The 25,416-nt window shown below is 36.9% G+C and overlaps 1 protein-coding gene across 1 annotated transcript in view; it reads right to left on the reverse strand.

The window, feature by feature from the left end:
- LOC131573488 (protein O-mannosyl-transferase TMTC2) overlaps positions 1-25,416 on the reverse strand; it is a 235,992-nt gene that overhangs the window by 85,885 nt on the left and 124,691 nt on the right. The window contains exon 3 of the mRNA XM_058827489.1: positions 10,100-10,928. Within this exon, the coding sequence (XP_058683472.1) occupies positions 10,100-10,928 (829 nt within the window). The remainder of the gene's footprint in view (positions 1-10,099; positions 10,929-25,416) is intronic.

Below are 25,416 nucleotides of genomic sequence, written 5' to 3' on the forward strand. Positions count from 1 at the left end.
ATTCTGATTCCTACCTGCCAGCCCTATATAATCCATGAAAAACTAGGTAATAATGAAATCTATTCGGAAACTGCCATTCTATTAATTTATCTGTTGTCCAAACACTTCTGCTGAAACATGACGAGGAAAAAATCCAACTAGAATTGCCCATTAAATCACTCAAATACATCTTGGTAAAAATAACATAGAAAAGAAAAGGAAAATGCTGCCTTTCCTTGTATGTTATGAAAGCATGCTTGAAAACTAATGAAACAAAATGCAAGACTTAAAAAAAAATTGATACACAACATTCACTATTCACATGAAATTACTTAAGTTTGGTAATACTGTTCTCACCTTGTGCTATCAGACTTACACAAGTTAATCCACAAATTGATGAATTCATTAAGGAGTGTGAACCAGATTATTATTTGAGTAAAACAAACTACTTGAACAAAGACTGAAGTATTTAGGGAACAGCTCAGTAATTTGTAATCAACTTGTCAGCACTTCTAAACTAGAGCCTTTAGTTCACAGAAAAATGCACATCAAGCCAAGAAAACCTCTATGGAGATTTACAGATATTTGTGTATTACTTATTATTCTTTATCTTGTGAAATTAGAAACAGCAGTTCCAGTTTGCATTCCCTCTCTTTAAAATCCTTCCTCATTTCTTGTGACTTGTCCATGAAAAAGAAGTGAATGCATGACAATTAGAATCTCTATTTTTTTCTTCAATAGTGTTTAAAGGATGAAGCAATGCTGGTCCAGAAAGAAAAGCCTTCAGTTTTTCCCTCAAAGGGGAAACAGTTTCACCAATAGAGGAACAACAGACTTCCCCAAGGAAACCTCTGAAAGCTCAACTTCACATTCATAAAAACAGAATGAAAGGAGTTCAACATCTAAAACAGTTTTTCTACAATACAGAGGCCACTATCACTCACAAATACAACCTGAAGATCAACTAGATCACGTTTATTAAGTGGTTTGAGAATGGAAAAATTAATCTAAAATGCTACAGGTTGCTACTTTCAAAGTGGTACAGTTTTTGTACTATGGTTTTTATAAGGTATTTATATTTTTCCTGTTATTTCAAAGGAATAATCATTTGTTTTCAAAATATGTAATAAATGCATGCATATAATTTGTAATAATTTTCCTCAAAAAATTTCATTTGTTAATAGAACATTTTGATCAAGTTATCTCTTTTTGCTAACTCAACCACAAAATAGCCCAATTTCTTGTTTCCTAAAGGATTAATAGGTTATACATAACCATAATTTATGTGTTTAATCTACTTTGCACATTGATTTTTTTTTTATGTCAGTGGATATGTGGCAATGTTGAGACAAACTGTGTTAGAGACCTATCACCTCTTAACTTTTACATCTTCTTCTATTTATTAAGGTTGTTATTTATATAATTTGTTCAACAGTTCATTTGTTGATCAATTGCAGGGCTTTTGTAATGACAGCAGGTGAAAGAAAAACAGAATTGAAAACTGTGCACTGCTTTGAAAGCTATCCAGCAACACGTCAGCATGGGTACTAACCAACTCGCATTTGGCAAGCAGTGCTTCGGTTTTGTTTCTCAGTTCTGAAAGCCTGATGCAAATGAATGTGAACGCATGACCTGTTCTACTGCTGATACACCCCCTTCACCCTCTGTGCTACAGAAAATTAACTCTTCCTCCTCAACAGATAGCAGATGAATGAACAGCGCAACGAACCTAAGAGATAGACTGAGCAGCTGCTAGTGCTCTTTGGCTTCACCATTACCTACCATCCTACACACAATCAAGTTCTGCCACACCCTCCCTCACGCTAAAATTATTTTTGTGAAGGGTATGGTATCAATCAGATAACTAAACAGATCCAAGTTAGGGAAAACAATTAGAAAATTATGACCACAGAACCTTTAACATCTAATCTACTCACTGTTCTGTTCACAGCAGAGCCCAATCACACCTTTTCTCACTTTGTTCGCTAAGTGTGCATTGCAAGCGTGTGAACACAGTTAGACATTACTGCCATGAAGTTCTGTTCCATGAAACTTCACAATGGTCAGCAACAGAGCTGTGAACAGCACTAATCTTAATCTCATTATATGAGGAACTGTATTTTATAGAGGTAAGGGATATAAATCATGCAAGAAAATGAAAGGAGGACAAAGGAGCAGAAAAATACAAGTGGAACAATAGGACATGTCTGGACACCCCAGCCATCTCAGGATGAACCCTGAGGAACTCTTCAAAGCCTCGTAGTGACTCAGGCAAAGAGGTGGCCATGTCCTAAATTTGTCAAATTATGCAACCTTCTTAAAAGTAGGCTTCTAAAAAAATTATCTATGATATATTAAAAATTATCACTTATGTCCCAAGTGATGAACTGCAAGTCAGCCTCTTACAGCAGTGGCAGGGTGCACTGAAATGGCAGCCCTGGTTCTGCAAGCTAAGAGTAGATGGAACACTGTTGGCTTCTTTCCAGAAAAGGGGAAAAGTGAGCACAGTGTCCTGGAAACATCCCAGAGGGGCCATGGTGAGAAGAAAATCAGCATTTGGGTTTGTCAAACCAAGAGAATCTTCAGATGTGCTCAAACGACATACGCCACACTTGGAAAATGCAAATTAGCTCATATCCAGGTAGCAGTCTTTTCATAACGCTTGAAGTTGTCTGGTTTCAATTGTTTTGCTTTAAATCACTGAGAAAGGCAACACAAGAGCCTGTGAAGCTTTGCCAGCTGATACATATCCCCATTGGTATGGGAATATAGGTGGGAGGAAGGAAGGTCATAAAATTACCTCCTTCATTTATCAGTGAAACTAATTAAAGACACTATAACTATTAACTAGCATCTTAAATAGTCCATATTCAAAATACCATCAGTATTTTAAGACCTCAAAGAAAAGTTCAGTGTGTTAGAGCATCTAAGGAAAGAGAAGGAAATGGTATTGAGAATTCAGTCATTCTATTTCATGATCTTTTCTGCAATTCACAACAAAACTATATGCAAGCCTCTTGTGCATACTGTAATTGCATCAGCCATCATTTACTTTTTGGACGCATGATTGGCAACGATGACAGCTCAGGCTTAAGTTATAAAGCCCCCTGTTACAAAGGAGGAGTATTTGAAATCTTAAAATACTTGTATTTATCTATCTACAATGGGATTTTATCCTACCACAAGTGGTATAAAAAGGCATATATGTAGATTACTTCACTGTCCATATTAAAGGTTAGTATCTCTACCAGATTTATGTAAGCGGACCTGAATATGTACTGATACAAAATCCATCACAGGTAGGAAAATTATGACATGTAATTCATAGCCAAAATTTTAAATGAAGAGGAATTTTTCCAAGTTGTCATACTTTGAAAAAACGGAAAAATAACAAAACAATTGGATGATTATCTAAAGCGCTTAAACAAATATGCTCAGCTTGAGAATCAATCCAGATAATCTCATTTTCCTAATTAAAAGTAACTTTTTCCTTCTGAAAAAAACATCAGGCTAATTCTGCAGAAAACATACTTATATGGACAAAAAGTCTGTCTTTTAATCAAACTGAAAAATAAAATCTATCATTTTCTGGCAAAAAACAAAAACTAACCCCCCCCAAAAAAAAATCCAAAAAACCCCCCAAAAAACTTAGGCCATTTTGCTTGATATTATATGATACAAAAATTCATCTTGCCAAAGCTGATTCCTCCTTGACTGGGCCTGGTTTTTTGGCTTTTTTTTCCCTCCACTGTAGTTTTCAGCCAAGATGAGCTTGTTGAAGGCTTCCTCAGGGAAGACAGGGGAAGAAGTAACAGTCTGATTGGCCCATGTCTCAATGTCTCATATTTGTTTCTTTAAAAAAGCCTATTAATTAATAACAGTTTCTTTCCTATCCCCCTGCACTTTAAGATTTACAGATTAGAGATGCTGCTGTACTACACTCCAAGGGGAAAAAGAAATAAATCCATGTTTTCAGACGTCTACATATAAATAAAGGAAGAATATCAGGCTTTCTCATATCCTGCTGAAGAAAAAGCACATCCTACACTGACCTGGGTTTCAGAGGAAATTACAGCACTTCCAAAGAACTGGAAGAGAGAATACTCTCACTGCAGAATAAATTCAGAGTTTGAACTGAACTGTAAACCACTTTGCATCAGCTCTCCACCATATCTGGCATAACCAGACTGTTTTGCTGAGGGTGGGCTGCCTGTGGCATGCTCAAATGGCCTAAATAACTATGGCTGTTTCCCAAACAACTTACAAATGACCATTCCTTCTACACTGTTTAATCACCCAGAGTAGCACTACTACCCATTTAGAGAGCCCCACACAGTTTTCAGGGAGTAGGCCTTTTATTTAACTTCCAAACAATTCTATGTGGTTCATTTGAGCTAACTCTTTTAAAGCTGCGTCTTAGTTCCAGCCAGGACAGAGCTAATTTTTTACAGGAGCCAGGCAAGGTGGTGCCTGTAGTCCCAGCTACCCTGGCAGGCACTGCCAGACCCTGAGGTTATTCACTCATCACTTGCAAGATCTCTCTTGTTCCATTCAGGGGAGAAAGAGAACATTTGGGAGAGTCTGTGTGGGGACACTAATTTGGGGAGCAGTATTCCTAAACCACAATAAGATTTTAAGAGTGGCAGATATAAAAACTATTTCCAATTTATTTTAAGAACTTTAAAGAATTCTGTAGAATACTTATCCTTCAAATTCTGATGTGTTTGTTATGAACAGAGACTTCAAATTTATCATGGTACATATTGCATAATTCATATATAACAGGCTTACATGGCCATATAACATTATATAACATAAATGATACTTTTAATGTGTTATTCTAACCTATGATTTATGTGCAATTCTAACCTATATAATATAACAATATAGGTTAATAACCTATGATTTTGTTAATAATGTCATTTCGTTTGCCATACAGTAGCTGTTACAAAGGTTCTTACTGGCAGCTGGAAATATTTTACACCATGATATACCTTAAAATAATTTCTTCTTTAAAAAGTAGCTAAAGCTGAAAATTATTATAGAAGCCAAGGAAAATATCCATGCAACATTTAGTCAAAAAATATTACGTATCAGAAAGTTTTGGCAAAGATACTGGGAAAATGGATGATTACTTGTTATTATGTTTCTCTGACAACTTCTAAAAACATTAACTAAAAAGAACATTAAGAATCACCATAATGACTATATATTCTGATATATATTAATCAGTTGGCTTAGGAGAGATATTATACTGCCATAACTACTGAGAAGTTTTAAAACAACATGAATCATCAAAATAAAAAAATTCTAATATTTTATGGTAATAGGTAATATGAGTTCCATTCCAGAGAGAAAAATTTAGATTAAAGTGGTTTGTTCAAAAACTGAAGAAGAGTTCATTAGCAAAATTAAAACTAACTCATGAATACCAAAATCCAGATGTTATGCTCATATCACTGGTATTTCTTAACAGTGATAATAAGCAAAATTTTTAAGTGTACTTATCAGCAGGTTTTATATGTTCAAAATCTGATGCTTTATATGGCAATCTGTGCACTGAAATCACTTTCTCTCTCAAGATTTTTTTCCCCCAAAACCCACATTTTCTATTCAGTGGAATGTTATATTAATCACAGCGCTAATTTTATTATTATTATTATTATTGACATTAAATGAGCCAAAGGAAAAAGAAATAACTACTGTACAGAGTAGTATATTGGGCTGTGGGGCCAAAGATGAGTTGGAGATTTACTGACAAGATACATAGAAAAAACCTGAATATATACACCAAAACTGAAATGCAATCCCAAATACTCAAACTATTTTTAAATGCCCAATGTGGTATTTATTAGGTCACACACTACTATATTTAAGAGGTATAAAAAAAAGTATAGTGAACAACAAGCTGTATGTCAGAGCAGTAACTATTGAAAGCTCTAAATGTATTAGAGGAGATTTTGCCAGCATAATGCAAGCTCTTCAAAATAAGCATATTTGAAGAATGCTGCAACTTAAAATATCTCTTTTGGTTTCCAGTCACCAGTAGTGATACAAAAATATTAATAATGAAAAATAATGTTTCATTGCATCTATTTTATTTGTGGGAAATATGGCTTCTCTACCTAGCTTGGTATAAAGTATAGTAACTATTTTTCCTCACTGAACTGTTAGCTGAATTTTTAGTTAAGCATCCACTTTGTGTACCAGGTGGACTATTTCCTAGAAGGATCTTCAAAGCCTATTTATACAGGTAGAATAAAATTCCATCAGTAAATATGACCAAACAACTAATACCTCTGTGGCAGTCTAGAAGTTTAAGCCTTTCTATTTTCTACTTCTTTAATCAATGTCTGTACCAGGTACAGGAAATACATCATAATGATCTTTAATGTTCAGATGCGGACTACAAGGTATGAAATGGCCCAGAGGAATATTATGTTTTTGGAAGCCTATTTTTGGTACCACAGGGAAAACTAGATTTAATGAGGCATAATATGCACAATTATTTTGTGTGTCATTACAATTTTATATTAAACACAAGATAGTCATCACCACAGAATGACCCTCAGTATAACTTAAAAAGATGTGACAACTAACACCCACTTTTTTTTGTTTTTACATTTTGGGAGGCTTCCTTCGCTATAAAAGAACATTCAGATAATGAGAATAGTTTTAAATCAGTTGGGCTGCTCATTAAGTTGAAGGCAGAACAGAGAAACACTTGTGTCTTTCCCTCCTTACAGTCAAAACACGCATATACCCACTTCAGAATCCATAAACTAAATTAGTGAGTCTTGCATATTTCTCCCTCAAGTGCTGACAAACTGTAACAAGGTACTGCTTGGATCACTTTAAAGTTATTTGAAATACCAGTCAGAACCAAAACAGCAGAACAAGACCAGTAAAGATGCAGCTAAGACATCCCAAGGACTCCCTCAGCCAAGGGATAGCAGCTGCCTGCCGCACAGTGAGGCAGCCAGGAAAGCTGGCACACACAGGGTGTTTGGAGGCAGCTTTACCATCTTCTCACTTGACTCTCCCACGGTGCATTTGCAGGTTTTTTTAAGAGATAATCCATGCCCCATGCTTGTGAGTATTTTTTCCACATTGTCAGTGATTAACAAAAACAGCCTGCAGGAATGCACACTGCAGAAAGGCTGTGGCTGCCTGCAGGAGTAGAGGTTTTCTCGCCTGCAGCAGAACACTGCTCTCTCTGCACTGCCTGCAAGGTACCCCTGAAGGGACCAGAAGAAAGTAGCAGCGAGGTGATTATCACCCATTTCTTCACTGAGGATTGAAGATGGAGAAGCTGCTGAATATGTTTGCCTGAAAGTCCACAGCAGCAGATGAGATTATAATCTTACACATATCACAACACAGAGGACCTGATAATAAACCATCACCAAATGAGGCAACTCCATTTCCAAAGCAGTTCAGCCACATTAGTACACAAATGCACCCATGCTAAAAGCTTGCCCTGCAAAATGCCCTTATGCCTTATCAGCTCAGAGCTCTGCACTCAGCCATCAGTGGCACTCATCCTGCTAGCCCAGAAGACAGATGGATCTGGAAAAAAACACTCATCTTTTTGCTTCAGTAAAGATGGTCTTCACAGATTTCTATTTCTTTATCAGTTTCCACACTGTGAGTTCTTCAAGGGATACCTCATTGCTTTTTAGATTATGACAGAAGCAGCTCTTGTTTAGAAGCAGCTCTTTGCAGGAGATGAGAAAAAAAGCAGAACTGTCAGGGAAAATGATCCTGCTACTCCACAATTTTCAGAAGTAAGAAAATACTATTAAGGAGAAACTTGCTACGAGCTGAGGAAAGCAGAGAAATGAGGAGTGACAGCCTCTTCTTAGTCACCTAAAAATAAGAAAAACACTTCTCCACTCTACCATTTGACTGAGCAGCCCATTGTCCCACTCTCTGAACAGCCTATTTAGCACTAGCATTCATGAAACTAGAAAAAAGAGGCAAACAAAAATATTTTTTTTCCTACATCAACCTCCTTTAATTACTGAAGAGTAGTGTGAATTGTTGATCTCCTAACGCTTTGTCAGGATTGGCAGCCAGTCTAGTCCAGTCAGGCTTGCCTGACTATATAAGAAATAGAAAATAAAATTAGCATAGTCAAAGCCAGGGATAATCTTAGAAATATTCACAATAATGAATAGAGTTGGGTGACAGGTCACATTAGCTAGGGCTTTCTTATACCGAGCCTCATTACAATGTGTGTGGGCTAGTAAATATTCAGCAGAAGTTTAACAGGATATTTTAAGCAGATTTATTTAAGTCAGCTCATTCATGTCTATATCATCACACTGACATACTGTCTTTGCTTTTACACATCTTACAAGACGCTTAATGTCAGCTTATATAGCAAGAAACTAGACGATCGTATACACACGAGTCTGTGCATACTGAGATCTGTATGATGAAAATAACCCATCTTGTCTCCTGGGAGCATAATACCCAGTAGTCTAATTTCCAGACAATGCTGCAGCCAATCCTACTATTGGGCAAAAACTAGCACAGTATTTTTTTGACCACAAAATCTGGCTCATTGCAAGCAAACAACTATTAATGTCTGGGGATTTCCACCAAGGATAAAAATGGAACATGCATTAACTGTGCATACACACTTTTCTTTCCAAGGAATTCCAGTGTTTTAATACACGTTTTATATTGTCTCTAAATTTGTCAGTCTAGAGCTTCACATATTCACTCTGGCGTGCTGGCTCCCTGTTCAGTTACTTCATTTCTTGCTCTCCTGCGCTAATTTTGAAAAAAAAGTAAAACAAATGGCATGTCCTTGTTTACAATTTTAAAAAGGCACTTACTGCAGCAACAAGTTCAGTAATTTTCCTAGGGTGAGAAAGTATATGGAGAAGAGTTACAAAATCAGACTGACAAACTACTAAAATGTTGCTTTGCTAGGCATTTTATCTGCCAAATCTACTTTTTCACTCCCTGTCAGCTCACAGTAACCACCTGCATTTGCCTCTTACTATCACAGCAGCTTTTAGACTGGCATGATATAACTGTCTAGCCGAAATGCACAGCTTTATCAGCAGATGACTTTGCATCATATAACGGATTTCTGAGCAGAGGACTGAAAAAACTCAAGTGCTGTCAAATTTTTCTTTCACAGACAGGCAAAACAATCAACTAATCCCTTCTCACTTCTGATGAACTGTGAATAAGGAAGGCTTAGTCAATGTCTACATTGCACTCACAGGTGATATTTTGACCATTCTCATGTAAACCTGCATGTGTGCCAAGAGCAGTTCAGCCAGGCAGCATGGAGCTCAGGATAGAAGCTGGATCTGCCATCCGCGCTTGAAACCACAAAGCCACAGCTAAACCTTGTTACTGATACCTAAATTGGCAGGTTTACTGCCTGTTTGGATGTGTTTACACTAGCTGTGGTCACATCTCATTACAGCATAAATATAACCTTTGAGACGTGGCTGGGAAAAGTTACAAATAGCTGATATTTACACATGAACAGGAAGGCATAAGTATTTGACAATAACTCTTTACAGTACTTGTAGGCAGGGGGAACTACAGTCATTTCCTAAACTGAATTTTATGACCTCATTTCCTCATTCTTATTATGTAGTACTGACGTTACTTGCATCAGAGGAAATAAAGGAACAGCACTTCCCTGATGCTGTCCTTGACTATTTATTTTATTTTCTAATCATAGAAAACAGAACATTTGGTCAACTCAAAAAAAATCTTCATTAGCATGCTATCTACCAGATTCCAAATGGAAAAACACCAGGGTGGGCTCTATAATACTAATAACACATCTTTAATTTCAAAATACAGAACCAATACCACTGAAAAGAAATTATCCTCTTACCTTAGGGTCTCCTTTTCTCCATGTTCATGCCAAACCTGTAACACCTAATCAAAACACATTCCTGCTTTTCCTGTTTTTAACTAATGCACATAGCACTGCAACTTAAAATTACATTTCTTGAAGTATCTCTTTAGAAGTAGTCATCTCTTTAGTCATCTCTTTAGAAGTAGCTAGTAAAATCAGACAATTCAAAGGCAAAGACAGACAGGAAGAAGTAAAGCATTCACCATAAAGAGCAAAAATTACCTTTAGCAGGGTTTACTTTTATCCCTGACCTATACAGCATCTCTTCATTCTGCCAGTCCCCATTCCTGACAACGGTCTTGAGTCCATAGAAAACAATTAATGCAGCAGTCGAAAAAAAAACCAAGTTCTTCAGAAAGCGCTTTTGGGCTTTGACATAAAGGGCCCTGACACCTACTGTAACCAGCAGGCAGAAGCCCATACTAGGAACATACAGCACACGCTCTGCTATTACAAAGCCAACATAGAAAAACAGGTTTGTGGCGGGAACGAAGGGCACTATTAACAAAGAGAGAGACAGAATGACAATGTTCTCGGTTGAAGGAAGCTGCAGTTTCTGAATTTCATGCTTTTTTAGGCCATTCTCTTCTTTTGATGCAAAGCTTGACTTCACCTCCAGTGTCTTGTACTCCATCTCTGGGTGGCAGCTATGCCCATTAGCATTTTGCTTGCCATTCATCACAGTTTTCCCATTGCATTCTCTCTCATTGCTGGAGCCCTTCAAGCTAAAGTAGGCAAGGAGGAGTAGTCCTGAATAGAAGGCCACAGTGTGTAGATTCCTCCAGTCGCTGACTGCTTTTAGAAGAGGCACAGCATCCATAGACCAGTCAAAGCTGAGGGTATCTGGGCACAGCAACAGCCAGAGGTTCTTGGTTGGCAAGTAAAAGAAGGTCAGAGTACGTGTGAGAAAACTGTCTGAATCAGCTGCTGGATTATCAGAATTAGAAAAACTTGGGGGCTTGTTGCCCATCCAGTATAAGCGAACACCCAGAAGTGCAGTTCCCCAGGAGGTCAATAAACCAATGCTGAAGAACAGGGTCAAATTCTTTCTCTGAAAAAAAATAAAAAATAAGAGCATAAATCAACACTAAGTAATTAGTTGTGTAAATTATACACAAAAAAGAACCAAGAAAACATCTGATAGAACTTTTTCTCAGTAATGGAAACAAACACAATAGATCTTCATCTCTGACATTTGGATCACGCCATGTTGGAGTACATTGTTGACTACAGATTAATTATACTGGTTCTTTTATTTAAGCTCTATCAGGAATATATCAGAGTCAAGCCTTCAGATATTTTAGGGCTGTCAGTCCTTGCTAAAGATTTAGTTGTGTAATGTTCTGGAAACTCTTATTTTAGAGAAATTTATGGAATCTTGCATTAGTTCCTACATAACCTCCCAAATCCCTTCTCTGTTTCTGGCTGTGACCAAAACACCAGATTGCCTCAGCTACATTTAAAGTCTAAAGGATGTCCCAGTTCCACTTTCCTTAATCAAAGTCTCTCCTGAGGCATTTCACTAGAGAATTGATTAAAATTTCCAAGAAAGCAAGAGAGGAAAACCTATTTAGGTCTCCTAGCTCCTGCCTATTAACTACAGTGATTGCTTGGAGCCTTCAGATCTACCTACTACTCAAAGTCCCACTTCATTTTCAATAAAACACAAAAACGTTCACCTCAGCCTGAGGAAGGGCTTCTTTACATTGAGAGTGGCAGAGCACTGGAACAGGCTGCCCAGGAATGTTGTGGATTCTCGTTCTCTGGAGATATTCAAAACCCATCTGGGTTTGTTCCTGTACAGCCTGCTCTAGGTGACCCTGCCTGGGCAGGGGGATTTGAACTGGATGATCTCCAGAGGTCCCTTTCAACCCTAACAATTCTGTGATTCTGTGATCTCAGAGACAAACAATATATTGGGGTTTTTTCTTCAAGCACACCATAATAAGCGCTCCAAAACCTTCCAGATCTTTATATGCATCTAAATAACATTATGGGAAGCAGGTAGCTGACTCCTTCTATCAATATCATCATTCTAACAACTTGAAGAATTTGCACTTATTTATGGAATAACTGAACATTCTCCAGCAGGAGTTGCTTCTTGGGTAAGTTCTGCTCTCAATTGTACAGGCACACTAAATGAAAGCTGGTTTACATCACTCCCTCTCTGTATAGAAGCTAAAATATATGTATTTTTGTACTTCAGTTTCTCAGACACCTTTTGTAAAGATAGGGAAAAAAAACTTATTTGCCAAATAGCTCCACAGAATAAGTACTTTGATAATATTTTCCCCATTATTATAAACAATTATTTGACAATCATTTTTCATTTTATTAGGCTTGGTTTTTTCCATCTCACACTACACACTCCTGGGATGATTACTCAATGTTTACTTAGTTATTCAGAAGCAGAACTTCACAGTATAATGTTTTATCCTATTTCTACAAAACAACTAATTTTTCTTCTTTGTGGGTGGGCTCAACCCTTGATATCCTGAATCAAAGATGATTGAGTTGCTCCATTTTAGGTCAATTACTAGTAGTTTTCTACAGCTTACTGATGTTCTACTAAGAAGACACAATCTAGCAATGATAATTTATAGTTTATCTTCTAATATATTAGGAAGAAATTCATATCCTTTCGTATTTCTATAGAGTTCCTCCTTGTGAAGCTTAAAATATTAAACATCAGTTAGATTCATTCATTCAGTTATGCTACATTATGGAATTTAATGGAGGCATTAGTAGGGAACAAAAAAATTTATAATGGAAACATTCATGCATATGTACTGCAAACATCTAAAAAATGCTGGCACTTTTTATATATAAAACAAAGCCTGAGTCCAGATTTAATTTGCCACATTAACACCCGTTTAATTTACTAGCTTTTTTTACATTCACAATCCACAATGTTCTGGTAATATATCAATCAAAACCCTCATCTATACATCATGGTAACTACATTCACCGGAAAGCCTATTAGAACAACTTACTTTTATTTGTAAGCTGGATAATACTTCACAACTCACTTCACACATGGTTTCATCCATGCCTGCCAAAACTATTTAAATGTTTTTAATGTTATAAAGCTGTGTCAACCGGTTATCACTGAAACTCCCAACTAAGTTTATATTTGGAATAAAAAGATTATTCAGATTTCATGGATTTGCATGCATGTCCTCATAGTAAAACCTCATGTCCCTGGTTCAACTTGTCCTTTCATTCTCATCAAATTTTTCTACATGAAATTTTTTCTGCCCACCCTTCTGGCTCAATAATTTTCAAACTCCTGTTTCCTTCAAACATACATATAAACAACTCTCAAATGTGAAATGTGACCTATTTGTTCTTTGATACATCCTTCTTATGAATCTCATATGAGGAGGCTGCTAAGCCAGAAAGAAGCTGGGAAGTGAAAGATGGTCTTTTTTGTTTGTTGGAGTTAGAAGTCTTTTCTGGAAGGCTATATACCACTTGAAAGATTAAGATATCCCACATACTAAGGAAGTGAAACTCAATTAACAGATGAAAAGTGAGCTTTCATGGACTGATCAGGCTGCTTTGTTATTTTGTTAATACTTACTTAACAACTGGAAGAAAATCTCACTTTTCTGAAGTCCTAACCATTGCACTTTTCTATTAAATGAACTAAGAAAGTTCACTTTACAAAGTTCACTGACAAAACCATGTGAGAGCAGATATGCTATTCCTCATGGAAAATAGTGAAACCTTCTAAAAATGTTCAGGTCCTCCTCATACGTTAACCAAACACTAACAATCAGAAATTTGCATCTTGCTCCTATCCCAAAAATGTTAACAATCTGTAGGTCAGAGATCATCAGTCCTCACTGCTGAAGTAACTATCTGCAGCCTCTCTTCTAAGATTTACATTTAAGGTCTGTAATACCTTACCCTCACACCTGTAGGTTTTACAAAGAACACAGATTATCCATATACAGGTTTGTGTGACATGCTGTAACAAAACCTTTTTTACGATTCTTTTAGCATTTCACATGATTTTCAAATGAAATATCTAAGCATTCACTCACAGAGCTCAGAGATATCTGAGTAGGTTTAGCACCCCACCATATGAATTGATCATGCTGTAAGGCGCTAGTCAATTGGAGACTGAGCTCTAGTAGATTCTTAAACTAAATTAACTGACCACATGAGCAAAGTGCAAATTTCCTGTTGCTGCCTCAGATACAAACGGTTTGCATTCTTCCCCAGATTTCACACATGAATCTTTTCAATAGCCAGTAGCTATATAACCTTTTTTAATTAACTACATGTTAAATACAATTAGCAATAACCTGCATTATACTGACATGCCATTGTGAATTTTCAGATTTCAGAAGAGGCTCAGTCTAGAGGCAAGAAAAATCTGTCCCTAACACTTAAACATATGTCACAACAATTTAAAGTAGGATGCCTTTTTACACTTTTTTTTTTTTTTAGTTTTCAGTTTTCAAATCTCACAGATAGCATTGGCCTAGAAAGGAAAGACAAATTCATTCCTCTTTCTTTCCCCTTTCAACATTCATGATTTTTGCATAGCTTTTATCCCTCTGTGCTAATATAGTCACAGATAATGAGAAAGGTTTACCACACATTTTGGCTTTACTTTCTTTTAAGGCTTTGGAAGAAAATCATTCCAGCAATTTACTAAAATTAAATAATAGCCATTCCCCCAGTAGATTTTTGCCTTCAAAGGAACTGCTTTCAAAATGAACTCTGCTCAGACAAGCACTTTCACTAGTTACTCTTCTTCTGAGCCTCCTGACAGCCTGTGCTACTCTGATCTGATTGTGTACATTCAGTGCAGTCCAGGAGCAGAAGAGATCCTCTGTAATGCTTGACAGAAAGGATTTGGATTACTATACCCATAAATCCTAATCCAGCCCATCTGCCATATGTTTTGACACCCCCATAAATCCTCTAACCTTTCATAAGTAGCCATTTTCATCTGAGGAAAAAAATGAGCACTGATTTAGATCAGATTTAACATGTCTCCTGCCTGCTCACCACTGCAATTTTAGTCTTTGTGACCGTAGAAACCTCCTTCATCACCCTAGCAAAATCCATCTGCATGACCCACCCACATTGCACATTTCCCTTGCATTAAATGCTAATTCCTCACTTCATTATATTGTCCTTAAATAAGGCATTGCAGCAGATTTCTTAATTGGGCAGTCACTGCCAAAACTCAGTCATTGCCTAAGTGGTATCCAAAGCATTTTCAAAAGACACTGTTCTTTTAACCTTACATTATCCATTTCACAAGCCGCATTGAATATGGCACATGATCGAGACAGTCCAGATATCAAAATCATAACACACAAAATGTTATTCTTAGAACTCGGGAAATGCAGAGATGAAAGAAGATGTGTCATCAGGCATTACTCACAGGAATTTCTTTTCCAAATTAGAGTTCCTTAAATATATGCTGGCTTGAAACCTGAGACTTCCGAAAGTAGTAAAACGCTGCCAGATCACTAGACTGACAGCATCTTCTTCCCACAGTAGGTAGAGGTTCCTGGATAACAGATCAGCCAATCTGGAACCAAACTACAATTCTAAACATGTCCCCACAAGGAATGAAGCTATTTGCTACAACCCCTGCTGGGTCACAGTGCTGAGATGGAAGTGGCCTTTAATGCTTCCTGATCACCTGTCCAGTTTGTTCTGCTTGCATGACCCACTAAATGAGGTTTACTCATTTTCACTGCTGATGCAACAACTGACCTAAAGGTGTGTTCTTACTCAGAGTTGGAACTCTGTCAACAGCTTGTCCAATATTGGGACCAACTGTGCATATTTAATGACACTTACTTCTAGGTTATGACCCCACACAATTCTCCAACAAGGTAGTCAGTGCATTCACAAAACAGCTAAAGATTATCTGCACATACTTTTATTGTAATTAGCCTGCAGCACAAGTTAAACAGTCCTTACTGCCACTAACTTGCCTTATATTAATTTGAGTTATAAATACTGGCATTTAAAATTGCCAAAATCTTACTCTAAAATCCTTCATTCTTTAAAATGAATTTTTAATTACAAAAAAAAAAAAAAATCTGAAACCACAAAGACTAACCTCTCCACTGAAAAATAGTTATATGGACTACAGGTGAAAAGATCAAAAAGTGCATGAATGACTGAGATCGTAGAAGAGCAGAAGGATTTGATACAGACAAGAGAACAGAACAACAAAGCCTTGGGGAAGTAAATAAAAGATGCAACTTAGGCAAACAGAAGTCATACAAAACACACGCAGGATGCCAACTCAGCTCTGCAAGGCTGACAGAGCAAAGCAATGAAATCACACTTACTCAAATGTGGGGGTCGAGGAACAGCCGCCTGAAAAGGACATCAGACACTGAAGACCAGTAAAGAAGACCCCAAAGAAGCATAAAAGGACTTCGGATAAGGGCTGTGACTATGTAAATAAAGTAATACATATATATCAAGCAAGTGGGGATAGCGAATGATATGTAATTAGTGTGTATGATAAGAACAGTTTATCCAACACTCCAGGTACTTGATTAGTGGAAGGATTCTCCAAATGCCCAGCACTGCAATAAAGAATGCCTGCTTTGTAATGCTCAAATCTGTGTTACAAAGTTTATATTTGGCCAATTTCAGTATGAAAATACAGTAGCTTGATAAATCTGTTTTCATGGTCAGCGCTAGGAAAGGTTTTCTCTAAGTTGACATAGCTAAATGCTGTGTGACAATGGTGATGCTACCAATATCCACCCAGAGTTACTCCATCTATGTGCAGCAGCAAAAACTTTACACAGGAGATTAGAAACCCATTGGGACCAAAAGACATTCCTGGACTGCCAGACTGCTCAGGGATGCTGTCCAGCACTACTGTTACCACCACACAGATAGGCAGGTGGTCGTACCTGAATTTCATTGAACAAGTATTGTCCCATCCAGAGGTTTTACAGTGAAGGAAGAGTGATGCACTTTCCATGTTAGACAAAACACTGAGAGCTCACTGAACATGCAAGTATGTTGTAAGGTAGAACTGGAATTCAAAATTATTTTGAAATAACAGAGAAATGTTCAGAAAAAATAAATTTGCATAAAAGGCACGGGCAACACTGTTTGCTTAAAGGTACACGAGTATGAGAAGTGGAGCAAGTAATTGGCTCATCTTCAGAGAAGAACAAGAGTTCATCACAGATGAAACAGGCAACTCTTTTAAGCCACTGCTAGAAAGGTAAACACTGTACTGAGGCTACAAATGAAAGCACACCTTCCAAGATGTGTGAAGTAATCCTTCCACTCTTCTCAATTCTAATAAATTTTATCTGATCAGTAAGTACTGCAATCTTGAGAAGCAAGACTGGGACAACTACCATTTTAATAAGAACTTAATTTGTTGCCCTTTTTGATTAGATTGCAAGCTTTTTAATAGAATTTGTTATGGTCAAAGACTAACTTAAAGAAGAGAGAGCTTAGTGTTTTCTGTGTTAATTACTGGGGGAGCTTTTTGTATTCATTCCCTATGGAATACACTAAACAGAAATGGGAATGAAAACCTATCAGAAATAGAATAAACCTATCAGAATAGAGAAAACAAACTAAACTTTTTGCAGCAAACAGTCTTGGCTAACTATGTAAGTAATTACTGCTCAATGATAGCAAAGAGTGTTGCAAAGATATCACAGGAGTAAAAATACTCAAATATAATAACATTTAGCCAATAATTAAAACTGAAAACACTCCACCAGAAAACTTCTTCACAAGTATGTTTGATAAAATCAACGGAATACCATGAATAGGATGTTCTCTACTTTGTTTCACTATACATAAAATATGAAGAAAACTACAAAAAATATTGGTGATAATTTCTTTCTCCCCTTATTCTAGGGATCCTTTTAAGGTGTATTTAAAAGGATATTTGCCTTTGCAAAATACAAACTGCATTACTAGAGTCTGAATCAGAGTAAAAGATACAGAAAGCATTTACTGACCTCCATATTACAAAACCAAATCTTCAATAATTCAAATAAAGAGAGATTAAAAATGGTGAAGCAGAATATGGATGACAAAACTTACTTCATGACATGGAATGTCATTACTCTCCATTAAGCTAATGTGAAGAAATGAGGCAGTTAGGAGCAATCTCTTGTGAACCAATACGAAGATACTTCTCAGTTATTACGGGGTGAAGTATTTAAAAGAGGTCAGTTACTGGTACTGTAAGAGGTGTGCTGAAACCCCTTAACCGAGTACATTAAACTTACTTGAAAGCCTGCACAGTTATCTTGTTTAACTTAAAAAAAGATATTTAATATTTCCTGTGAGGTGATGGTCTGTGGTCAAATGAGTACCTGTAAAACAATCCAGCTTCTCTGAAGGAAATGAAAAACTACATACTCTTTTAGAAGAAAGGAAAAAATTATTTCTTCTTAAGTACATTCCGTGCCATTATCAAAACTTTGTTTAAAATATATTTCTCATCTTTTATAGACAAAATAGAAGAAGAAAAAGAAGTGCAAACAGAAATCACATTGCCTGTGTGTACTCATCCACATTTATACATACAAATACACAGACCTAGCCTTGATAATTTCTGGTTTGTCCAGCTCCAGTGCATTACAAACATGTTTTGGGCATCAAGGACATAAATGCAACAGCGTTTCCTTAGCATGGCTCTGGTGCAAACAGCCAGCTATTATTAAATTCATTCCAGTCTCACTAATGAATTGAGTTTGGAAGTGCAGTACTTTTGAGCCATAAAGACATGATTTATAATGAGAAGTCACCCAGTAGGAAGGCTAAAGTACAGCAGTTCTCTCTGCAAGTTATCATAACAGAAAGCTATTTAATGAGTGTGGGTTTCTTCAAGAATTTAAAAAAGGCAAGATTTGGAATAGGATGTGTTACATTATGCAGACACCCACATCACTGAACATTGCTGCTACAGTAAAACCACCAAAAGAAAAATCCTCAAAGTTGTTCCTATCTTGAGTTTTTGGCTCGTTTTTTAGTAAGTTCTTTCAAATGTAAAACACGGATTTGTAGAGATTAGCAGATAGACACAATTCAGTATAAAAAAATTTAGTAAAGTTTAATGAACTAAACTAGGTTGCCTAATGTCAGGCACTCCATAGAGCAAACAAAACAAATGAGCCCTGAGGCAAGACATTGTTTGGCAAAGACACAATGAAAGAACAGAGAGGTACCCTTCCTCAGCAAGCTCAGGAGAGGCCAGAGTTGCCCACAGTTCCTCTCTGTACAGCTCTCTCCCCTGCAGGAGAGCACCGATGACTCAAATTCTGTTACACACAAACCTGAAGCCTCTCCTTAACCCACCTCCAGTTCAAAGCTACATCCAGCCTCCAATAGTAAAAATAAATACATTTTCAGTAAACTATATGCCATAATCTTTATGCATGTGATGGGGACATAAGGGCTTTGCATGCTAGAAATCATCCACCTTGGCTTTCAGAGTAAATTGTTGAGTTTGCTAAAGAAGGATGCCAGCGAGATGGTGGGAAGAAGACAGTGGAGCATATTATGCCAGAATTCTTAAAATCAAAATGTAGGCATCACTGATTCAGGTTGCGCTTTTCTAATGAGAAAATTTAAACTGTGGTTCCTTGACAACAGAAGAATCTAAACACTAATGATGCCTGGGGAACTTTCTTGTCTATTTTCTCCTATTGTTTTCAAAGTGATCCTTGTGCAGAGTGACATTGTGTTAGGCCAGTGGAAGGAACAGTGTATAAAAGTGGGAAGCTGAAGAAAGTGGTTAAGTTTGTTACGCCATGACTACAGCCAAAGATGCCTATCAAAATGTGACTTCCAAGAATATCACTAGGAAAACTGCAATCTTCCATGCACGGTAAAAAAACACACATCCATCCCTGCTTCTTCAGTAAACTAAGACTTGTTTAGAATAGAATATACTTATTAGAAATACTTATCTGAGAACAGTTATAACTGTTCTACCTCAAGGAGTAAGATGTCATTTTCCTGAGTCTTAAAAAATAAAAATGTTCCACTGAACAAAAGATACACAGTCTACATTAAACGGAGAAGTCCTTAAGCTATCGTGCACATGGCCACAAAATTCCCTCCCACCTGACAGTCTTAAATATTCATTCCACACCAGATGCTTGTTTTCAGGGTCACTACACAGGTTATCTAGATGTTATGACAGTAAAAGCCCAAATTTCTGAATCTTTCAGAAAGCTGTGACATACTTCCTTGTCCCTCGGAAGTATGTACATCTTCAGTTTCTAAATAATCCTCAGATATTAGGATGAACTTCATTGCTGTGTTTGTCTGCATTTCAAACCATCTGCCCAACCCACAGATCCTTCATCAGCTCATCATTTTCCTGTCAAAAGCACTTTAAGTCTTCCTATGAAACCTCCTTCATCTATACCTCATAGATGGTAGTTACACTCAAATCACGCCAAAAAGTGAAAATTCTTCAAAGTTTTGCTGTAAGTATCACGAAAAAATGCACCTGATAACAGATCACGATGATGCTTTTGTCACCAGCTCTAACACAAATATACTGAATGATACAAAGCAGATTTGCTTATCCTCCTTCTGTCTCCTTTTGCTCTAATCCTTCCATACTGCCTCTAAATTCAGACACTGTATTCCTAACAGTAGTAGGAATTTGCAATTATGCTTTCTATGGAATTTAAGAAGGTGCTTCCACATAAGTATCTATTATACAAATAATTAAACACTACAGACAGCAGCAAATTCTTTCACTGTGTAATCTGGAAATTGTCATCCAACATGCTTCTGTTCCATATTTATCCAGCCTAAGTAGCAGCTGTCAATAACTTCATTTTCATCTTTCTTTGCCCCCAGCTCCTTTCCCTGTTTGCTTCTGCCAAATATTACCCTGAAATGCAATGGTGCTTTTCAAAATGGTGCTTCCAACTATTTTATACCCAGTGTAAAATCTAACATGATGGAATACTGCACTCTAGGAAGCCCATATAAATATTCAACGACTCACAGAGTAATTTGGGTTGGAAGGAACCTTTAAAGGCAATCTCATTCAACACCCCTGCCATGAGTAGGGCCATCTTCAACTCGATCAGGTGGCTCAGAGAAGCAAAAGAACTAAGAAGTTGTTAATCATTCATGTTCTCAACTTTGCCAATCAATGAACAAAATACATTTCTTGACATTGCTTAAAGAAAAAAAAGAGAGAATAACCTTTAAAGACTAGGAATAATCACACATTATGGATTTACCGGGCGAGCAATATTCATTTTAGTGATGAAAAATTTGACTGAAAATACTAACATTTTAAATTATGTACCTACAATCTTCATTAAAATTCCTTCTTATCTACACAAGTACATGAAAATCATTAACCAAAATACATTCCAGGACAGAAATTACAATTGCTAAATTTTTCAAGTCTCTATGAAGGGACCTTGAAGTTTTTCCAGTTATTAAAAACTACATCTTCCACAATTCATTTATCTAAACAGACACTAAACTGCAAAGATAACCCTGTAGTAGTATTTGCAGCTCTTTGAAAGCATTGTTGGATTGTTTGTCTGAGGTGATTTCTGTGATTAATGTTCTTAATACTAAAATGATGAAAACTATGAAAATGATAAAAATATCACAATGATGAAAATCTATTTTTAATTTCCTACCAGCTTAAAAGTATCAACATTTCAAACATCTGAAAGTGAAATGCCTTAAAGCAGAGGCTCCACAGAAACCACCACTGTCAATGCTAGTCTCCAAGTTCCCCAGAAACCTTACTTGTCTTAATTTCACAAACAGAGGAATTAGACAGTTGGACTTTTTTTAGAAGACAATGTATTTTCTTCCCTTTTGCTCAGTAACTTCCCAGAATTATGGAAAACCCTCCTGTTTAAAAAGAAAAGCAGACGATCCACATTTCAGTCTCTACTCATTGTCTGTGATAGACTCCAGACTATACAGACATTCTCTTCCAAAGACTGCCACGAGTGCACATGATTTGAGTTCTTTGTTCTGGAGGAAACTTGGGCTATGCCATCTCACTGAGTAAGTATTTTAGTACCTATTGAGCATATTCTCACTCAGAGCTCACTGTGTGTACAGCAGCCCTGGTGTGCTAGAGCACACAAGGAATAAACCATCCTGATGACAAAGAAGGAAAGATGCATGGTTGGACAGGCTTTACAAACACTCTGCTCATAAACTAGTTAGTGCATGCCTGAAGGGAGGTAAGGATGGTTAGCAGGGGTCCAGTTGAGCTGCAAGCAACAGATGAACAGGACCTTAAGATAACTTTTAGACTTGGCTATTGTGATAGTACAGAATCAACTGTGTCCCTACCTTCTCCTTTGCATTTTGGCCAAGGTTTACATACTTTCCACATACAACAAGTATAAACAAAGAGGAGTTTAAATCAAGAGTTAAATTATGAAGAACACCTCCTACTGCCTGCAACAGGCCTCCCTTCGACTAGAGCATTAACAGCTGGGGCTGACCTCACTCCAGTCAAACCCACAGTCAGCCTTTTACTCTTATCACAGAAATAATTGGAAAGCTAGGAAACCCACTTCATTTCAATTTTCGTTACTTGCCTTCTGAAATCCCGGATTAAAGAGGTTTACATTCTTAAGCACTGGCCAAAACCATGATGACTACATCTATCAGTTTGGTTTGGGGTTTTTTCCTGTGAAAGCTGAGATTCTCACTGGGACAGATGTTACAAGTGTGTAGTTCGCTGCTCACAGTCTACTGTAAGTGTATGTTTTGTTAAAGGGCTGTGGCTTGTCAAAAGAGCATTGGGCTGGCTGCTTGTCTTACCAGGCAATTATGCACTGGTTCAATTGGATGTTGGGAAGGAGGAGGGACCTTGCTCTCAGACAGCACCAAACTGGGAAATGCTGCTGCAGTGCAGGGCTCAACAGGGAAAGCTGTGGGAAGCAATGAGCCACGAGGATGGAAATAGGAGGCTTGAGCAAAGGAGGGAACTACATCTCAGAGACAACTGAAGACTTTTTTAGAGACCTACAGGAGACCAGAAAGATCCAAGGGAAAATTAAGAGGCTCTTCCCTTTCAAGGATGTCAGTAGACAAGGATTAAACCTGTTTTCAAACGCAATTATTTGAATATACAGCACTCAGCAAATCAGCTCTCATGATGAATTTCTGCTTTATTTTAATATTTATATTAGAGAAAAAAAAAAAACAAACTAAAAAAGTTTTAAAGATTCTTTGTGTATTCTCTTCAATGGAAATATCCAGACAGGACTTTTCTCAGAGCTCTGAGATGACATTACTGGCCTAAGAGATAAAGCAGAAAACGGTAAGAAAACTGACACACAATTTGCAACTGCATGATGAGCCTTCTTTCTCAAGATGCAAAGAGGTGCTTTCTTCTCTACTGTCAATAAGCTGCTCTTTCTACATGGGGGTTCCCCTTTGTTCTAAAAATACACTGACCCTGACAGAAAGAGACTTCATTGAATAAAAGGTCAACTTGTCTTTATCAGAGATTTGATTTTTTAAATAGAAAAGATCAACCAGCATACAGCATTCTGAAACTAACAGCAAAGACCTTCCATTTCTCTAAGGTCACAAGCAAAATCAACATAGGAAGAAATTTAGCTCCACAGAGAGCAGAGATTAAAAAGCATGCCCAGAAAGCTAGACTGCCTTGTCTGGGATTTAAGCTAGCATACAGTCCTGGAAGGGTTTCCACTAGCCCAGGACTGCAATGTCTGCATACAGATGCTGAGTGCACTTGTTCATGACCTGCCAAATCCCCACCAGATTGAATTATTGCTTTTTAAACAGTTTCTTAAAGGACAGGAACTTAATAACCAATTTGGACTATTTAAGAGTCCAACTTTACAAAAAAAAAAAAACCAACAAAACAGCAAATTAATAAAACCCAAACAAACAAACAACAAAAGCCAAAACCTTCAAACAACAACAACAAAAAAACCCAAAGAATCACAAAAAAAGCAAAACTGAAAGAAGAGTAACCAGAGGTTCAGAACATCAGTAAGTTAGTTCTACAAACACAAGAGTGACAACAGTGGCAGTTTCATGCGGGGGAAGGTGGTGAGGTGGCATAAATGTGCATTAAGACTCTTTAAGTTACTGTGGATAAGTACAGAATAATGTAGGATGTCTAAGGATTTTGCAGGAATAAAGTTCTTCACTGGAAAGGAGCAGAGATGAGTAGAAAGTGCCTGAACTTGGTTTTTCGAATGGCCTAATTTGTTAATTTTTACTTTGAAGCTACCTGAAAGCTGCATTTTAGGCCAATCTGTCTCCTGCATATTTCCCAATTATTTACAAAGCCAGACTGTAGTGGACTCACAGAAGGGTAGGATCTAATAGTTTCTGATGATGCAGCTACTATTGCTAGAACATTTGTTAACTACTTAGGCAAATTTTCTTTTATCCCACAACTGCAATTCATGCAGAATTTATATTTTAAAATGCTAAGCATGCTGTCCCTCCTATAGCTATAGCCTGGAAAAGGTTATTTTATATACCAGTGAGAAAGAAAAGGTTTTCCTTTGTACGTTAAAATACAGACTTCCAAATTGTGAAAACAAATAAAAATAAAAACATGCAATAAGGCTAGCAAAAAAATTCAGCATTGTTTCTCTCATGCTGTCTTTCTGTGACAACATACATAGTGAATAGGAAAAGGTTTGTGAAATCAAGAGCATGCTTTAAAGAAAAATATTCAGATGAAGACTTATGAGTATGGTTAGAAAAGGAAAAGAAGCAGCTAAGAGACACTTTATTATTGAAATTTCATTTAACAAAACTGTGCGCCTGACAAGTTACTTTGACACCACAGCACAAGCATGTTTCAATACCATCTACCTAATGCTTAAGTTAACTTGCATCACTGCACAAGGATCTTTGTTTTTCTGCAAATATCCCTTCTTCAATAAAGAAAGAAAAAAATTGGGAGAACTGGCATATTGGTTTTTCTTCAGATCCATCAGTGTATTGAAGCATAAAGAATTTGGGTTGTTCTTGAAATACTTGAGCTTTGATCTATTTATGTGAGGAATGTTAAAAATGTAACCCCTAAAACCTTTTATGCTGTGACTGAGTTCTTGATCTAGACAGATCCACATGACTGAGTACTTAAAATACTGCTCTTTCAAGTAGAAACATATTAGGTGTCATTATGCAACCCCTCTGTTCAACTGTTTTGTGCCAGACATTAATGGAAGAGTTGAGACAAAAAAGAAAAAAGAAAAAAGAAAAACAAAGTAGGACCATTTCAACTTGTTTTAATAAATGCAAAGAGTTTTGATTTTTGTAGAAAAGAAACTTGTAAAACCAAGTGAAGAACATATTTTGAAGAATGGTATGCTTTAAATCCTCTGAAACTTTATTTTGTCTCTGCCACAGTATAGGTTTATATATGAGAAAAGACACTTTCAGCCCTGAACATGTTATTGTGGCTGTGTTTGTTTACACCAACTAAAAATGTGCAAGTTCTTTCCAAATTTTCATCAAAATTCTTCAGATTAAAAGGCTGACAATTCTCCCTCCAT

Source organism: Poecile atricapillus, chromosome Z (assembly GCF_030490865.1).
Source record: "Poecile atricapillus isolate bPoeAtr1 chromosome Z, bPoeAtr1.hap1, whole genome shotgun sequence".
Classification (NCBI taxonomy): Eukaryota; Metazoa; Chordata; class Aves; order Passeriformes; family Paridae; genus Poecile; species Poecile atricapillus.